We start from the raw sequence: 16,479 nt of genomic DNA, 5'->3' as shown, positions 1-16,479 counted from the left end.
GCCGTGTGATCTCATAATGGGAGATGCTTTACAGATATTTTTAACCATATGTTCTTTTTGGATATTAGGAGAACAAGCCGATCATATTACACATTTTGCTGAATAACTGGATTTCCTGCCACGGTCAGAGTGAAAGCTTTTGGCTGTCTGGGTTGATTTAAGACTTAAGATTTCATGGATGTGTGGTGGCAATTAAATCTCCTGTAACATCAGGAAGCACCGGATCTTACATTAGTGGTCCTAGGGATCAGTTTTGTGTCCCATTAATCTCTGAATTTAGTTACCCTTGAAAAACAGACATTTTCTTACCAAGGATTGTTTTATCAGTAACTCTTCTGGTTGTTGCTTATTCTGCTTTTGTTGTTAGATTTGGCCTACTTAACAGCAATAGCATAATCATTGACTATGCTAAAGCCTTTGATTGTGTGGATCACAACAAATTGTGGCAAGTTCTTAATTTCCTTGGTTGATGCATAGAAAATGTTAGATGATATATTGGATTGCTTCCCAGAATAGATCTCTTGTTCTGTCCACAAAAGTTTGATACGACAGCAAATAGATACCAGCTTCCTTCAAAGTTTAGCCATCTTGCAGGCTAGTTATGTGTATGGTCCTGATTTTATTTTTTTTCATGTCTCAGAGTTCACGCTGGCAATAATTGTCCCAAGTTGGAAGACCTTATTTCCTATAATTTTAAGACTGGAGACATTTCAAAACCAGAACCATAAATCCCAAAATAGACTTAATATAGTTTTGTTTTTTTTTAAAGCAAAAATTCCAAGCCAAAGTTTTAAACAAAAATTCGACAATATTGGATTCCACCAACACATAGTTCCTGCCTACTAGTAGTAGTAGTTCCTGCCTACTGTAGTTTGCACTGTTACAATTTTCACCCTCTCAGATAATGTTAGCTACAACCTCTGACCCCTAAATGTGACACCTAGCCTTGCTTAGTAGGATCAGTGCATTCATTACGAGACAAAATGCTTATTCTCAGTATTTGCTTTTGTTTATTGCCTTTTATTCTGATTAAAATAGTGCATCAGAGGCCTTGTTTTGATGAGGTAGCAAGCACAGTGTTTTCCGGGAGATTGCTGTAGAGTTCAGTGGGTTGATGGAGAGAGAAGGGTGGGGGGAGAGAGGGAGAAGGAGGGAGGGAGAGAAAGAGGGAGGCAGAGAGAGAGGAAGAGAGAGGGAGGGAGAGAGAGAGAGGGAGGAAGAGGGAGGGGAGAGAGAGGGAGGGAGAAAGGGAGGGAGAGGAAGGGAGAGGGAGGAGAGAGAGGAAGGGAGGGAGGAAGAGGAGGGAGGGAGGAGAGAGAGGAAGAGGGAGAGGGAGGGAGAGGGAGGGGGGAGAGAGAGGGAGAGAGAGAGAGAGAGAGAAAGAGAAAGAGAGAGAGAGAGAGAGATTTGGAACACATCCAAGACAAAGCAATGGAACATTTAATCAGAAGCAAAAAAAAAATCATAATGACTTCTAAATCCAGACAGGGTCTGGATGCGAATAAAGGCTGGGCGGAAAGAAAGCTGGTTTGTCTGGCAGTCCAACTGGTAAGATGACTTCCAAGAAATATAAAAGGATGCATTTGTAGCGGATGAGATGGTTTGGGTCATGCCAGTTGGCTCTTCCTCATGAACAGAACCGCTAGGAAACGGTCATCCACAATTTGCTGTGTTATCTGTCCGGTATTTACTTCCAGGAACAGCTAAACTTAGAACGTCTTTGCACTTAAGACTGTCCCAGCATTTCTGATCAGGGTGACCTTGAACCACCGGATGGGTGGCGTCTACATTTAATAAATAAATCTGCAGAAATGAAGGCTGTGCGAGCAGCCACTTTTGTTTATTGTTGCGGCCTATTTAAGGTGTCAGGAAAAGTCAAGTTTTAAAAAAAATACCCATGTTGATTATTTGGGATCTCCTTGTTCTTTGAGTCACTTGAAATCATCTATCAATGTGAGACATGTTTTTACGGAGACTATGGGGGGCGGGGAGGCGTGGAAGAGGCCAAATTTGAATAAAAAGATTTGTGGTTCCAGAAATGACCAGATCTGAAATTATAGCAATAGCATTTAGGCTTCTATACTGCCTCATAGCACTTAACAGCACTCTCTGGGTGATTTACAATGCCAGCATTATTTATATATTGCCCCCAACAATCTGGGTCCTCATTGCACTGACCCCGGAAGGATGGAAGGCTGAGTCAACCTTGAGCCCCATCAGGATCGAACTCCAAGCTGTGGGCATAGTTTGCCTCGTGTTGGTTTCACTTACCTTTGCTACCAGTTCGCAGAAGCTTCTGCACATGTGCAGATCGTATTTGATGACATCCGGGCAGGTAGACAGAGCCTCCTGGCACTGCTGCTACCAGTTCGCCCAAACCGGGGCGAACCGGTAGCAACCCACCACTGGTTTGCCTGCAATGCTGCATTTTAACCACCAGGGCTCTGCAAGTTGATGTCTTGGCATGGGGTGCGAGGATCTGAAGATGTTGCTTTTCTAATGTTACATTTCTAAATATCTGTGCTGGGCAGCTGAGGAACAATTGGCTGACCAAGGCTGGATTCACACATTGTTCTAAACTGCAAGTCAGTTTCATTTGTTTTAATTTGTGCATGCTGTGCGAACCCAGCCATTTGTGAAATATGCCGCAACTCATGGTTACTCATCCTTGAACACAATCAATGAGCTCCAGAAACTTTCAAAAGCAAGAGACATGTCTCAATGATGCAGAGCCTAGCAGGTCCTCCTTTCTCTAGCCAGAGAGCAAGTAATTCTTTAGTAACCCTGCTGCCTTTAGACTTAAGTACAAAATGCAAACTTAATGCAATAAAAAAATGCAACCCGGTGGTCTTCCGGGTGCAATTCAAGGTTTTGGTCATCACCTTTAAAGCGCTCCATGGCATGGGACCGGGATATTTACGGGACCGCCTGCTGCCACCTACAGCCTCCCATCGTCCAGTGCGCTCTCACAGAGAGGGCCTCCTTAGGGTGCCGTCGGCCAAACAATGTTGGCTAGCAGCCCCCAGGGGAAGAGCGTTCTCTGTGGGGGCTCCAGCCCTCTGGAATGAACTACCAGTGGGGCTACGTCTTCTCCCTGACCTTCGGACCTTTAAGCGCGAGCTCAAAACTTTCTTTTTTCATCAAGCAGGGCTGGCCTAACGATTTTATTGAGGGTTTTAGTGGGGTTTTTAGAATTTTTTAGAATTTTTACATATTTATTTTAATAACTCAGCATATTGAATTAAATATAATATTGGATTTTTTAAGTGTTTTGGTACCCATGTTTTATCTGTGCCGTACACCGCCCTGAGTCTTCGGAGAAGGGCGGTATAAAAATTTGAATAATAAATAAATAAATAAATAAATAAATAAATAAATAAATAATGCAAGTCGTCCTTGACTTTCAACCACAATTGGGTCCAGAATTTTGGTCATTAAGTCAGACAGTTAAGTGAGTTTACATTTCAGTGGTGAAATGTAAAATTTGTTACTACCAGTTCTGTGGGCGTGACTTGGCGGGGGGGTAATGTGACTGGGTGGGCGTGGCCAACTTTTTTTTTTACTTTTAAAAGCATTTTTTTGCCCAAAGAAAAGATGCTTTTAAAAGTTAAAAAAAAAACCTCTGATGATTGCGCGGCTCAGCTGGGCATGGAGGGGGCAGGGATTTTTGCTACTGGTTCTCCAAACCACCCGTTGCCATTGCTACAAAATCGGGTGATCTGGTCCAAACCGGAAGTATTTCACCTCTGGTTTTGGCTCATTTCACGACTTCCCTTGTCACAGTTGCTAAGTGAATCACTGCAGTTGGTAAGTTAGGAACACAATTGTTCCCAAACCCCACTCCTTACTAGCATTGATGATGTTGAGGGTTGAAGGTTTGTTCTCCGAGCTTGTGGGTTGGTTTCCGAACGTTTCATTTTTTTAATTTATTTTTTTTGTTTACATTTATATTCCGCCCTTCTCGCAATAGTCTCATTCTATTTGTATATTTACAAAGTCAACTTATTGCCCCCCCAACAATCTGGGTCCTCATTTTACCTACCTTATAAAGGATGGAAGGCTGAGTCAACCTTGGACCTGGTGGGACTAGAACCTGCAGTAATTGCAGGCAGCTGTGTTTTAATAACAGGCTTCTTACAGCCTGAGCCATCATGGCCTCATTACCAGTCTAGGTAACATCTTCAGTGGAATTTAGGGGATGTCTAGGTCAGAATTCTTGTTTATAAGGGCTTCAGGTGTGGGTGTGTCTGGTGGGGGGTGTTGGTTGAGGATTGGGAGCAGTTCACCTCCCAATGACCCTAACCTGAAGTCATCTCCTTATCATTGCACCCATCACAAGATTTGATACATCCAGATTTGAAGCCCTTATAAACAAAAAAACACAAGACATTGACTTCCCCTAAACTCCGCTGAAGATGTTACCTTCCCTGTTTCCCCTAAAATAAGACATCCTCTGATAATAAGTCCAAACAGGCTTTTGAGCACATGCACTAAAATAAGCCCTCTCGCCAAAAATAAGCCCTCTCTGAAGATAAGGCCAAGCACTTATTTCAGGGTTCAAAAAAAATATAAGACAGGGTCTTATTTTGGGGAAAACATGGTAGCCTGGTAATAAAACATTCAGAAACCAACCCATAAGCTCTGAGAACAAACCTTCATCCTCATCCTACACCCGAACCTAAGATATAGAATAGAATAGAATTCTTTATTGGCCAAGTGTGATTGGACACACAAGGAATTTGACTTTGGTGCATGTGCTTTCAGGGTACATAAAAAGAAAAAATACATTCATCAAGAATCATAAGATACAACACTTAGTGATAGTCATAGGGTACAAATAATTAATCAAATCATACTAGAAAACCATCAATATCAATATCAATTGTAAGGATACAAGCAACAAAGTTACAGTCATCAGTGGAAGGAGATGGGTGGTGGGAACGATGAGAAGATTAATAGTAGTGCAGATTTAGTAAATAGTTTGACAATGTTGAGGGAATTATTTGTTTAGCAGAGTGATGGCCTTTGGGAAAAAACTGTTCTTGTGTCTAGTTGTTCTGGTGTGCAGTGCTCTATAGCGTCGTTTTGAGGGTAGGAGTTGAAACAGTTTATGTCCAGGATGCAAGGGGTCTGTAGATATTTTCACAGCCCTCTTTTTGACTCGTGCAGTATACAGGTCCTCAATGGAAGGCAGGTTGGTAGCAATTATTTTTTCTGCAGTTCTAATTATCCACTGAAAAATCCTCTGATATTTGCCACTATTGCGCTGATAATGTTACCTAGTTTGGGTAATGAGACGTCTACAAACAAACAAAAAAAACAACAACCAGCAACCTCAGAGTGTACCAAGGAGTCAGGATCCCTCAGTCTTCCTATCAGTAATTGCCTTATTGTCCTAAATCCATCTTACCTTTTCTAATGGATAATAACAATCAGGGGGGCTCTAGTGGAAGCCCCTCCATCCATTACCCCTGAAACGGAGTTGCGGGAATTGAATCTGCGGATGCAAAGATTTTGTTGTTGCTGTTTTGCAAATCCTCACCGAGCTATATAAAACCTGCGTACTTGCTTCTGCTTCAGCTCGGCCTGTGGGACAACGCAGCCCTTGTGAGTGCTTTCACTCTGCACGCTCTCAGGAACATCGCTTTGGGTAAGGGCTGAGGGGAGCTGAGCCTTGTGAAGGGAAAAAAAAAACACCCCTCCAGCACTCAAGACATCTTCTGCCTTCATCTGGGATTCATAGAGTGTCGGCCGAGCAAATAGCGATCCATCAAGCAGCTACTTTAAATTAACAGTATATAGACCTTTCATAGGAGTTAATCACAAGCTGAAGCAAACAATAGGATCTTGCCCTTTGTCCTAGAATAAGTGCAGGTCCTGGCAGACTGTCAAGGGAACCTTTGTTCCCCAGGCGTGAAACTCAACTGGGAAGGGATTTTTTTAAAAAAAAAATGGTGTCAGAAACAAAAGCAGAGCTCTCAGCTGCCGGCTGATTCTCGCTTCATCCCAGGCGGAGGGGAGGTGTTGGAGGGAAAGGATGAAGGGGAAGAAAATGGGGCCCTTCAGATTTTACTTTCATGTCAATTAAATCGTCGCTTTTTCAGGAAAGTTCAGCGTGGTGGCTTGCTTTTCACCTTCCATTAGCAAGGATGTCATTTCCCCACCCCCTTCTTTGTGTGTGTGTGTGTGTGTGTGTGTGTGTGTGTGTGTGTGTGTTTGTGTGTGTGTGTGGAGTGACTTGAAAGTTGCCCTCCAAGCATCTAATCAAGCCATGAGTAGTTGGATCATTAAAAGTCATCCTCGCCATTTACAAACCTTCTGTCTGCTTATAAGGGAAGAAAGGGGGAGAGAGAGAGAGAGAGAGAGAGAGAGAGAGAGAGAAGGCAGAATTCTCCCAGAAAAGTTAAAAGCTTGCAAATAACTGCAGCCAATTAAGATCAAAGCTGTGATGTTCAGTAGTAAAGTTTGGTGTTAAAGCTTGGAGGGGCGGAATAATGCATTCAGCTACTTCGAAACAGATCAAGAGGTGTTAACACACAAATCCTTTGTGGTTCCTGGAAAAAAAAAACACGTGAACCGTTGCTGTTAAAGCAACAGATTGGTTATTTGCTCTTCACCTCCTGATTTTTTGTTTCCCACCCTCCTTTTGGAGTTGTCGATATTTTTTATAAAAATAAAAGGGAGTCCTGAGTATGTTCAATTATAATTGAAGCACCAATTAATTAAATGTGTCCATTTTGATATGCAAAATGCACCCCTGGACGGCAGGGATCAACTTGGGATGCTTATAGGTTAATTCATTGGATGCTACAACCTCAGTAAAAGAAAACGGGAAAAGAGAGAGATGGGAGGAAGAAAGAGAGAAATGAAAGAGATGTAAAGTTTTCAACTTTCTGACTAAACAGATAAAGTTTTCAGCTTGGTGACTTTGTTGTCATCTTTGATTCGGACACTTGTTCTGTTCAACCACTGGGCAAAAATATATCATATGTCCAATCCCAAAAATGCTTTTTCCAAAAGGCAACTGAACTTTCTTCGGGTTTTTTTTCTTTAAAAATGTTTTGCTTCTCATCCAAGAAGCTTCTTCAGTTCTTCAGTTCTTTGTTTCTTGGATGCGAAACAAAACATTTTCAAAGAAAAAAACCCAAGAAAGTCCAGTTGCCTTTTTGGAAAAGTACCTTTGGAACCACTGCCACTTGGATGACACCAGCATGACTCAACACCAAAGGGGCATGGAACACTGTTACCTTCCCACCAAAGGTGATCCCTATTTTTCTACTTGCATTTTTTTACCTGCTTTCAAACTGCTAGATTGGCAGAAGCTGGGACAAGTAACGGGAACTCACCCCATTACACAGCACTAGGGATTCGAACTGCTGAACTGGCAGGCTTTCGATTGACAAGCTCAGCATCTTAGCCACTGAGCCACGATGTCCCACTTCCATAGACAAATAGATGTCCAATTTCACTGAGGCTAGGAAGCGAGTACCACTAACAGGTTAGATCAGGGGTGAAATGCTCCCGGTTCTGACCGGATCTGGTAATCCGGTAGCGATTGTGGCTGGTGGTTTGGCGATCCGGTAGCAATGGTGGAGGAAAGCTCTGCCCACCCAGCCGGGTGTCATTACTTCCTGGTTTTAACCAGGAAATAATGTGTTTTTTGCACATGCTCAGAAGGTCTGTGCAGGCGTGTGACACACACGCACGAGTGAAGCAAGAGCGCACACACAGCATGTGCACTTCCAAACGAGTAAGGAAGGTAAGTAGATTTCACCCCGGGTTAGTTGGAGGACAGAGCTATAGGCCAACTGTGGTTGTGGTCTGCGGGAAAGGCCTTGGGAGACAGAAGGAAGAGCTGTGGACTGGACAACCATCATAGAAAAGATGTGGGCCCAGAAGGAGAAGGAGCAAGGGAAGCATTTCAGAAGACACCCTCCCTAGTTTTCTGGAGAGTAAAAGGAGAAGTAGAGAGAAATACTTCCAGTCTCCCAAGCTTGTTATTAGCCCTTCAAGGTAATCCAGACAAAAAGCACAAATGAGGAGTATTCACCAGAGGTGGCATTCAGCCGGTTCGGACCGGTTCATCGAAACGGTAGCGGAAATCACTGACTCACTTAGGAACTTCCTTGCTTAGCAATGGAAATATTTGTCCCAATACTGGTCATAAGTAGTAGACTATCTGTACTGGATTCTTGGAGGTGCTGTTAGGTGGCCTGGAAAGGCAGCTGCAATATTAAAAGTATTAAAAGTCAAAACTGAGGTTTAGTTTAGTTTAGTTTAGTTTAGTTTAGTTTAGTTTAGTTTAGTTTAGTTTAGTTTAGTTTAGTTTAGTTTAGTTTAGTTTAGTTTAGTTTAGTAACGGAGGGGGAGGGATGTGACACCCCTGATGTCCTGTTTCAATGGAGTCCTTTCAGCAGTTCCAAGAAGGTTCCACACCCATTTCCACTCCGATTCAGGTGACCCTGAGGACACAGATAAACCCTCAAGTGGCCTCAACGACTCTCAGAGAGAGTACAAACGACCAGAGGACTGCAAGGAAACGACCAGATTCCCGCACCATTCAGTCAGAACTGCAGAAGCTTCTTGGATGAGAAGCGAAACCTCTTCAAAACAACAACAACAGAGAAGTCCAGTTGCCTTTTGAAAAAGCATTTTTGGGGACGACCATGAGCCGGATGACCGAGAATCTCCATCGGCGGTTGCAATAATGGCCTATTTAACCTCGCATCCCCCCCCACCTCCCGGCTTCTCTTAGGTGTAGTGGAAGAAACCCGATTCATTGTCAGTGTGGCAGTAATAATAGCCTGCCAACCCTTGGCTTCTGTACATGGAAATTGCGCGGGCTCATTGTCTCCATCTCACAGCGAACAGCAAAGAGAAGGAGAAGAAGAGTTAGAGTTTCTTGAAGCCAATCCAGGAAATGTTTCTTTTTCCCTTTCCAGCTACCTACCAAGGACAAAAAGGAGGGTGGTACTCTGTATAGATTTAGTCTTCATAACTCAAAGAAAGCCATGCTGGGCTCCACTTCTGATTGGCAGTAATCACAGCAACCACACCGCTAATGGTATCAGATGCTTTTCTCGTTGATTGACCTAGCGGTGTTCTAAATAAGCCACTGTGGATAAATAGCTCATTTTCCATGTTTTATTTACAACAAGCACCAATTCTTCCTCGCTGTTGCAAACACAGTTGGGTTGTTGTTGTTTTTTTGTTTTTTCCCTTCTTCTTCTTTGCTTTGTTCCAATGTCAAGATCTGACACTTTTCTCGGAAAACAATCGCCATAAGGCGATTGCGACTTCCAACCTATCGCATTTTTTTTTTTATGTTTAATTACCCCCGTGACACGGAGCTAAGCATGTCTGGAACTCACACTCCCGTTTTCTTATCTCCGTGCAGCAAATTTCGGGAGATGAAAGCATCTGTTCATTTGAATTTTTTGACTACATTTATAGGAGTTGTGTTAGTCAGGTTTCTTCAAATGAAGGCGCTGTGTTAACACACGTTTGATTCTGTTGGCTAAGGCGACCGCTAAGTGGTCTTACCAGCCACATTTTGCCATAAAACAAAAATAACTGGTCTTGCAAAACAGGGATAAAATACTGGGGCCTCTGTGGCTCAGACTGGTAAGACAGTCTGTTATTAACAGCAGCTGCTTGCAATTACTACAAGTTCAAGTCCCACCAGGCCCAAGGTTGACTCAGCCTTCCATCCTTTATAAGGTAGGTAAAATGAGGACCCAGATTGTTGGGGGCAATAAGTTGACTTTGTATATAAATATACAAATGGATGAAGACTACTGCTTGACATAGTGTAAGCCGCCCTGAGTCTTCGGAGAAGGGCGGGATATAAATGCAAATAATAATAATAATAATAATAATAATAATAATAATAATAATAATAATAATAATAATAATAATAATAATAATAATAATAATAATAATAATGGTAGAGCACAGATGGTTCTGTACAGAAGAACGGAAGAAGGAAAGGAAGAAGAGCTAGACAATTGACAACATCTTATTCATAGTTGACTCTCTCAGTAACAGAGTTGGAAGGGACCTTGGAAGTCATCTAGCCCAACCCCCTGCTCACGCGGGAGTCCTGTACTAGGGATTCGAACTGCTGAACTGCTGACCTTTCTGATCAACAAGCTCAGTGTCTTAGCCGCTGAGCCACCAGGAGTTCAATCTTGACCTGCTCACGGTTGACTCAGCCTTCCGAGGTCAGTAAAATGAAGACCCAGATTGTTGGGGGGCAATATGCTAACACTGTAAACCTTTTAGAGAGGGCTGTAAAACCCTGTGAAGTGGTACATAAGTCTAAATGCTGGCTCTTCAGCTTTGAAACGGAGATGAACTCCACCCCCTAGAGTCAGGAACGAATAGCATATATATGCGAGGGGAACATTTACCTTTACCTTTATACTGTATGTGGATATCGAGATAAAATTTGTATTTCTCTTTGCAGTCTTTGATTTATGACCAGTTGTTCAGCTGCTGTTCAAAGTTTCAACGGCACTGAATAAATGGCGGCGAAGTGGACGTCTGCTTGGACCTTGGATTCATGAGCTAGAAATAGAGGATGGGAGGTCTATGGAGAGATTCTTAGCTCTCCTGGTTATGGTTGTCGCAAAGGTGCTTTTTTTCAAGAGGCAACTGGATTTTCTGGTTTTTCGTTGGAGACGTTTCGCTTCTCATCCAAGAAGCTTCTTCAGCTCTGACTGGCTGGTGGGGAATGGAAGGATTTCTAGTCCTTGCAGACGGCTGGTCATTTGCATTCTTTTAGAGAGTTGTTGAGGCCACCTGGAGGTTTACCTGTGTTGTCAGGGTCACCTGAGTAGTGCAAACGGGTATGGAGCCTACTTGGAACTAATGAAAGGACTGTGTTGTAGACAGGAGATAGGTGGTCTCGTATTCCTAGAATAAAATAACAGAGTTGGAAGGGACTTTGGAGGTCTTCTAGTCCAACCCCCTGCTTAGGCAGGAAACCCTGCACCAGACAAATGGTTATCTTCTTCTTAAAATTTCCAGTGTTGGAGCATTCACAACTTCTGCAGGCAAGTTGTTCCACTGATTAATTGTTCTGTCAGGAAATTTCTCTTTAGTTCTAAGTTACTTTCCCTCCTGATTAGTTTCCACCCATTGCTTCTTGTCCTACCCTCAGGTGCTTTGGAGAACAGCCCGACTCCCTCTTCTTTGTGGCAACCCCTGAGATATTGGAACCCTGCTATCATGTCTCCCCTAGTCCTTCAATTGTGTTGTAAATGTTGTACCTTGATGAACGTATCTTTTCTTTCTTTTGTGTACACTGAGAGCATATGCACCAGGACAAATTCCTTGTGTGTCCAATCACACTTGGCCAATAAAATTCTATTCTATTCTAAATTCTATTCTATTCTTTTCATCAAATTAGACATACCCAGTTCCTGAAACCATTCTTCATATGTTTTAGCCAGTGGTGAAATATGAACTGGTTTACTACTGGTTCGCTGGCTGTGAATGCGCAGTGCACATCAAACGTGCGCTGCAGACATGTGCAATATGTGCCAGAAGGAGGCTTGGGAAGGTAAGTAGAACAGTGGAGGGAGGAAATCCGCAGTGGTGTGCGAGCTTGGGAACCTTTTTAAAACCTTTTTTAAAGCATTTTTAACTACCGGTTCTCTGGAACCGATAGTTTAAAATGCTTTAAAAAGTTTTTTTAAAAAAAAAAAAAGTACCGATGACAACGCGTCGCTCAGCTGATCTTTGGAACTTTTTTTTTTTTACTTTTTTTGCTACTGGTTCGGCGAACCAGTAGCATTTTTTACTACCAATTGGAGAAGTGCACATTGCCACTAATGGTGCAAAATCCTGAGACTCCCACAGACCACATACATGTGGGCTCACGGGCAGCGTGTGTGAAAATACCTGGAATAATTGGCTGCCAGAAGTTCAAACCCATTACGAGACTTTGATCGTAAGGAAATGCAAAAGTTCTAAATGGCTTGTATTGTCTGGAGAAAGGACTCTTTTTCTGCTCCATGCACTCAAAAATCTGTGCCTGTGTGTTTGTTTTGATGGATATTCTCTGGTACCTAATTTCCCCTGAACTACTTATATCTAGTTCAAGGATGAATGAACAGACCAGATAAAGCATAACCTGGATAAAACATCTTAGTGGCTTCGTGCATTTTCTTTCTGTCTGCCCAAATACTTCAGTGAAACTATTAGTATTACTGCACGAATCAAGAAGAGGGCCGTGAAAATATTTGCAGATCACTCGTATCCTGGACATAAACTGTTTCAACTCCTACCCTCAAAACGACGCTATAGAGCACTGCACACCAGAACAACTAGACACAAGAACAGTTTTTTCCGGAAGGCCATCACTCTGCTAAACAAATAATCCCATCAACACTGTCAGACTATTTACTGAATCTGCACTACTATTAATCGTTTCATAGTTCCCATCACCAATCTCTTTCCACTTATGACTGTATGACTATAACTTGTTGCTGGCAATCCTTATGATTTATATTGATATATTGACCATCAATTGTGTTGTAAATGTTGTATCTTGATGAACGTATCTTTTCTTTTATGTATACTGAGAGCATATGCACCAAGACAAATTCCTTGTGTGTCCAATCACACTTGGCCAATAAAATTCTATTCTATTCTGTTCTATTCTATTCTAGTAAAGGTAAAGGTTCCCCTTACATGCCAAGACATCAACTTGCAGAGCCCTGATGGTTAAAATGCAGCATTGCAGGCAAACTGCCCACAGCTTGGAGTTCGATCCTGATGGGGCTCAAGGTTGACTCAGCCTTCCATCCTTCCGGGGTCAGTGAAATGAAGACCCAGATTGTTGGGGGCAATATATAAATAATGCTGGCATTGTAAATCACCCAGACAGTGTTGTAAAGCGCTATGAGGGAGTAAAACGGGAAAGGTTCCCCTTGCACATATGTGTTAGTTGTTCCCAACTCTGGGGGGCGGTGCTCATCTCCGTTTCAAAGCCGAAGAGCCAGCGCTGTCTGACGACGTCTCCGTGGTCATGTGGCCGGCATGACTCAACGCCAAAGGCGCACGGAACGCTGTTACCTTCCCACCAAAGGTGGTCCCTATTTTTCTACTTGCATTTTTTACATGCTTTCGAACGGCTAGGTTAGCAGAAGCTGGGACAAGTAACGGGCGCTCACCCCATTACGTGGTGCTAGGGATTCGAACCGCTGAACTGCTGACCTTTCGATTGACAAGCTCATTGTCTTAGGCACTGAGCCACCGTGTCCCTCATGTGAAAATATTAAAAATATTAAAAAGTGAAAATGTTAGACCAAAGAAATCATACTTTTTGTGTGTATGCAAATATTAGACACACACACACACACAAAAAAAAATGATTTCTTGCTTCCTCGGGAAAGATGTTGCAAGTCCTAATCTGGCTCCAATTAAAAATGTATCACTTGCATCGGGCAAATGGTGTCTCTTTTTTCAGAGGGACAGCTCTGGATACTTTGGAAGGCAGAAGAAAGCAGAAGATGGGCGTTCTGTAAAAGAGATCGCCAGAGATCATAGAAGGAAACGAACAGCGGTTTCACCTTCTTGTGAAATGTTGACTTCTGCAACAGGTTTTATCTTTAATGAGGGTTAGACTGGATGTAGCTCTCAAGGTCAGCTCTTGGCTGCCGGCAGTTCGAAGACAAATATTATTTGTAATTTGCTGGCAGCTTTCACAACTCAAACCACCTTTCTCCGCCCCTCCAGAAAAACACCAAATGTAGGAGTTTCAAGCGTTCCAGGGGCACATGCTGTTCCTTCAACGTTTTGCCTAGGAAAATTCCGTTCCTTGGATCGGGTGCCATAGATGTGCTTGGTGGATCTATGTTCTCTTTAGAAGTGGGTTGAAATAAGTGTCTATGGATCCTCATAAATTCTAGATTCCATTGTTCCATGTCTAAACACATTTTTTTTAGATTCTTCCTTCCTTCCTCCCTCCCTCCCTCTCTCCTTCTCTCCCTTTCTCTCTTTCTTCCTCCTTCTCTCCCTCCCTCTCTCTCTCTTTTTCTTTCTTTCTTTCTCTTTCTCTTTCTTTCTTTCTTTCTCTCTTTCTTTCTTTCTTTCTTTCTTTCTTTCTTTCTTGAAGGGATACCAAAAGTGCTTTCCAAAAGGCAATTGGCCTTTCTTGGTTTTTGTTTTTGTTTTCCCTTGAAAACATTTTTTTTTGTTTACATTTATATCCCGCCCTTCTCCGAAGACTCAGGGCGGCTTACAGTGTGTAAGGCAATAGTCTCATTCTATTTGTATATTTACAAAGTCAACTTATTGCCCCCCCAACAATCTGGGTCCTCATTTTACCTACCTTATAAAGGATGGAAGGCTGAGTCAACCTTGGACCTGGTGGGGCTTGAACCTGCAGTAATTGCAGGCAGCTGTGTTTAATAACCACACCACGGCCCTATATTTCACTTCTCCTCCCAAGAAGTTCTGACTGAACTGCCAGAACTGAAGAAGCTTCGTAGATGAGAAGCAAACCTTTTGAAGGGGGAAAAAAAAAACAACCCAAGGAAGTCCAGTAGCCTTTTGAAAAGCATCTTTTGGGACAACCGTGACCTGGATGATTGTGAATCTCTGTAGACTGTTGATTAACAGATTAACAGAGTTGGAAGGGACCTTATAGGTCATCTAATCCAACCCCCCCCCCGCTCAAGCAGGAGACCCTACACCATTTTTGACAGATGGCAGTCCAGTCTCTTCTTGAAAGCTTCCAGTGAAGAAGCTCCCACAACTTCCAAAGGCAGCTTCTGTTCCATGGGTTGATTGTTCACGCTGTCAGAAAATTTCTCCTCATTTCCAGGTTGAATCTCTCCTTGATCAGTTTCCATCCATTGTTCCTTGTCTGGTCTTCAGGTGCTTTGGAAAATAGCTTGACCCCCCCCCCTTCCACTCTGTGGCAGCCCCTCAGATATTGGAAGGCTGCTATCCTATCAATCTCCGTAGACTGTTGAGAGAGCAGTTGCAAAATATTGTCATCTTGCACCAGGGCTGCGTCCCGTACCGATCACTTTGCTTCTTCTCGCTCGAGTTTAGTCATTCTGCTTTGTTTACATTTATTCATTAGCCGTTTGATGTTAGACACTGCATCATGGGAGGCTGACGGGATGCGAGAGGGAGAGCAGAGGAGAAGTGCCAGGAATTGTTTCTTGTTCATCAATCTTGGCAATGAGGCTAGCCCATCAGTTCTGGACTGGTAGGCCCGAACTTACAGCAGCATCATTAACAGTTAGGGAAAGCATCTTTTTCAGGTCAGCTTCTAATGCCTAAAAACTCCCTCACACTTTTCATTGCCAAGTTGTCTCTCCCTATCTAAGCTAATTCCATCATGACTTCACCGGAGCAAGCTGCCACAGAAATCAATTAGAGACTGGGATGAACTCAACCTTAGAACTTGACTTAGCCTTGACTTGCACGTCTTGATTTTCCAAACTTAATCAGCTCTTATCGGGGACAGCTGAGATGAGGGAAAGTTTTTACAACGCCTGTTGCAAAACAAAACAAAACCAGGGGAAAAAAATGTTTGTTTGTTTTTTGCTTCCTTTTCCATTGGGTGCTTGAATTCCACGAGATCATGAGATCTCGCCCTAGTTCTGCTTTTCTTAGCAGACTAAAGGCCGTCCGGGGTTCTTGTTATAAGATGGGTGATTATATAAATATATATATAAAGCAAAAAAAATAAAAGTGGATTTAGTGTGGTTATAGATAGGGGTCGAGAAATGGGATTTGTGGGTTTTTTTGTGATGGATCCCATTTTCTTTGTTCCCTCAGAAAGCTGAGGGCTACTTTTGAGTAAGAGAACCTTATTCCTTCTAGTTGAACTTACGGTTAACGGACAGGAATTCAGCTAATTTTTCCAATCACCCGTTTCATCGCTCAGTTTGCACAAAAACAGCTGCTCAGAATCTTCTGGAATGGGCAGCCATTCTACATTTGATTTATTTATTATTAAATTTGCCTAGCTATGTGAGGGGCTGAAATATATTTAAGTTACCAGAAGTTGCAAAGCTTCTGCAGTTTGACCTATGGCAGATCCCAAGTTCTTGCGTGGAATTCAGTTTGAAAAGGCTATATACTAAAGTGAGTGATAATAAATACACAGAAAGAGATGTTATCTTGTTTCAATTGTTTTTAGAGAAGTATTTATCTGTGAGGGTCTGTAGGTACCGTTTAGAGCAGGGGTCACCAACCGGGGGTCCATGGACCACTGGTGGTCCACAGAAAAATTATTTGCATTTTTTACATTGCACTAAATCAGGGGTCCTCAAACTATGGCCCCTGGGACAGATACATGCGATGAATGTTTGTGTTGCTGCAGAGAGTCTCCCCTTTCGGGGTCTTTTTGTGCAGGTTGGAGGGGGAAAGAAATTCTGACTTTGGGTCTGGTTCAGCCATTTAGTGCGGGGCTTTGGGTGAAGGCTGAAAGGAAGCACCGCTAGTGGCGAA

At 42.8% G+C, this 16,479-nt stretch overlaps 1 protein-coding gene across 10 annotated transcripts in view; it reads left to right on the top strand.

Annotated features, from left to right (window-relative positions):
- The window catches only part of SEMA6D (semaphorin 6D), a 94,430-nt gene that overhangs the window by 22,326 nt on the left and 55,625 nt on the right, over positions 1-16,479 (top strand). For 3 of the 10 annotated variants that reach the window (XM_058156330.1, XM_058156329.1, XM_058156327.1), the window contains exon 1: positions 13,438-13,610. The exons of 3 other annotated variants lie outside the window; for them this stretch is intronic. In XM_058156330.1, coding sequence (XP_058012313.1) covers positions 13,592-13,610 — 19 coding nt within the window. In that variant the 5' untranslated portion in view covers positions 13,438-13,591. Of the gene's footprint in view, positions 1-12,802; positions 12,823-13,436; positions 13,611-16,479 lie in introns of those variants that run through there. 4 more of the 10 variants (XM_058156332.1, XM_058156331.1, XM_058156337.1 and 1 more) reach the window with 3 other exon arrangements.

Source organism: Ahaetulla prasina, chromosome 13 (assembly GCF_028640845.1).
Source record: "Ahaetulla prasina isolate Xishuangbanna chromosome 13, ASM2864084v1, whole genome shotgun sequence".
In the NCBI taxonomy this organism is placed as follows: Eukaryota; Metazoa; Chordata; class Lepidosauria; order Squamata; family Colubridae; genus Ahaetulla; species Ahaetulla prasina.
The sequence above is the reverse complement of the archived record's forward strand: the minus strand, read 5'-3'. Positions and strand labels throughout refer to the sequence as shown.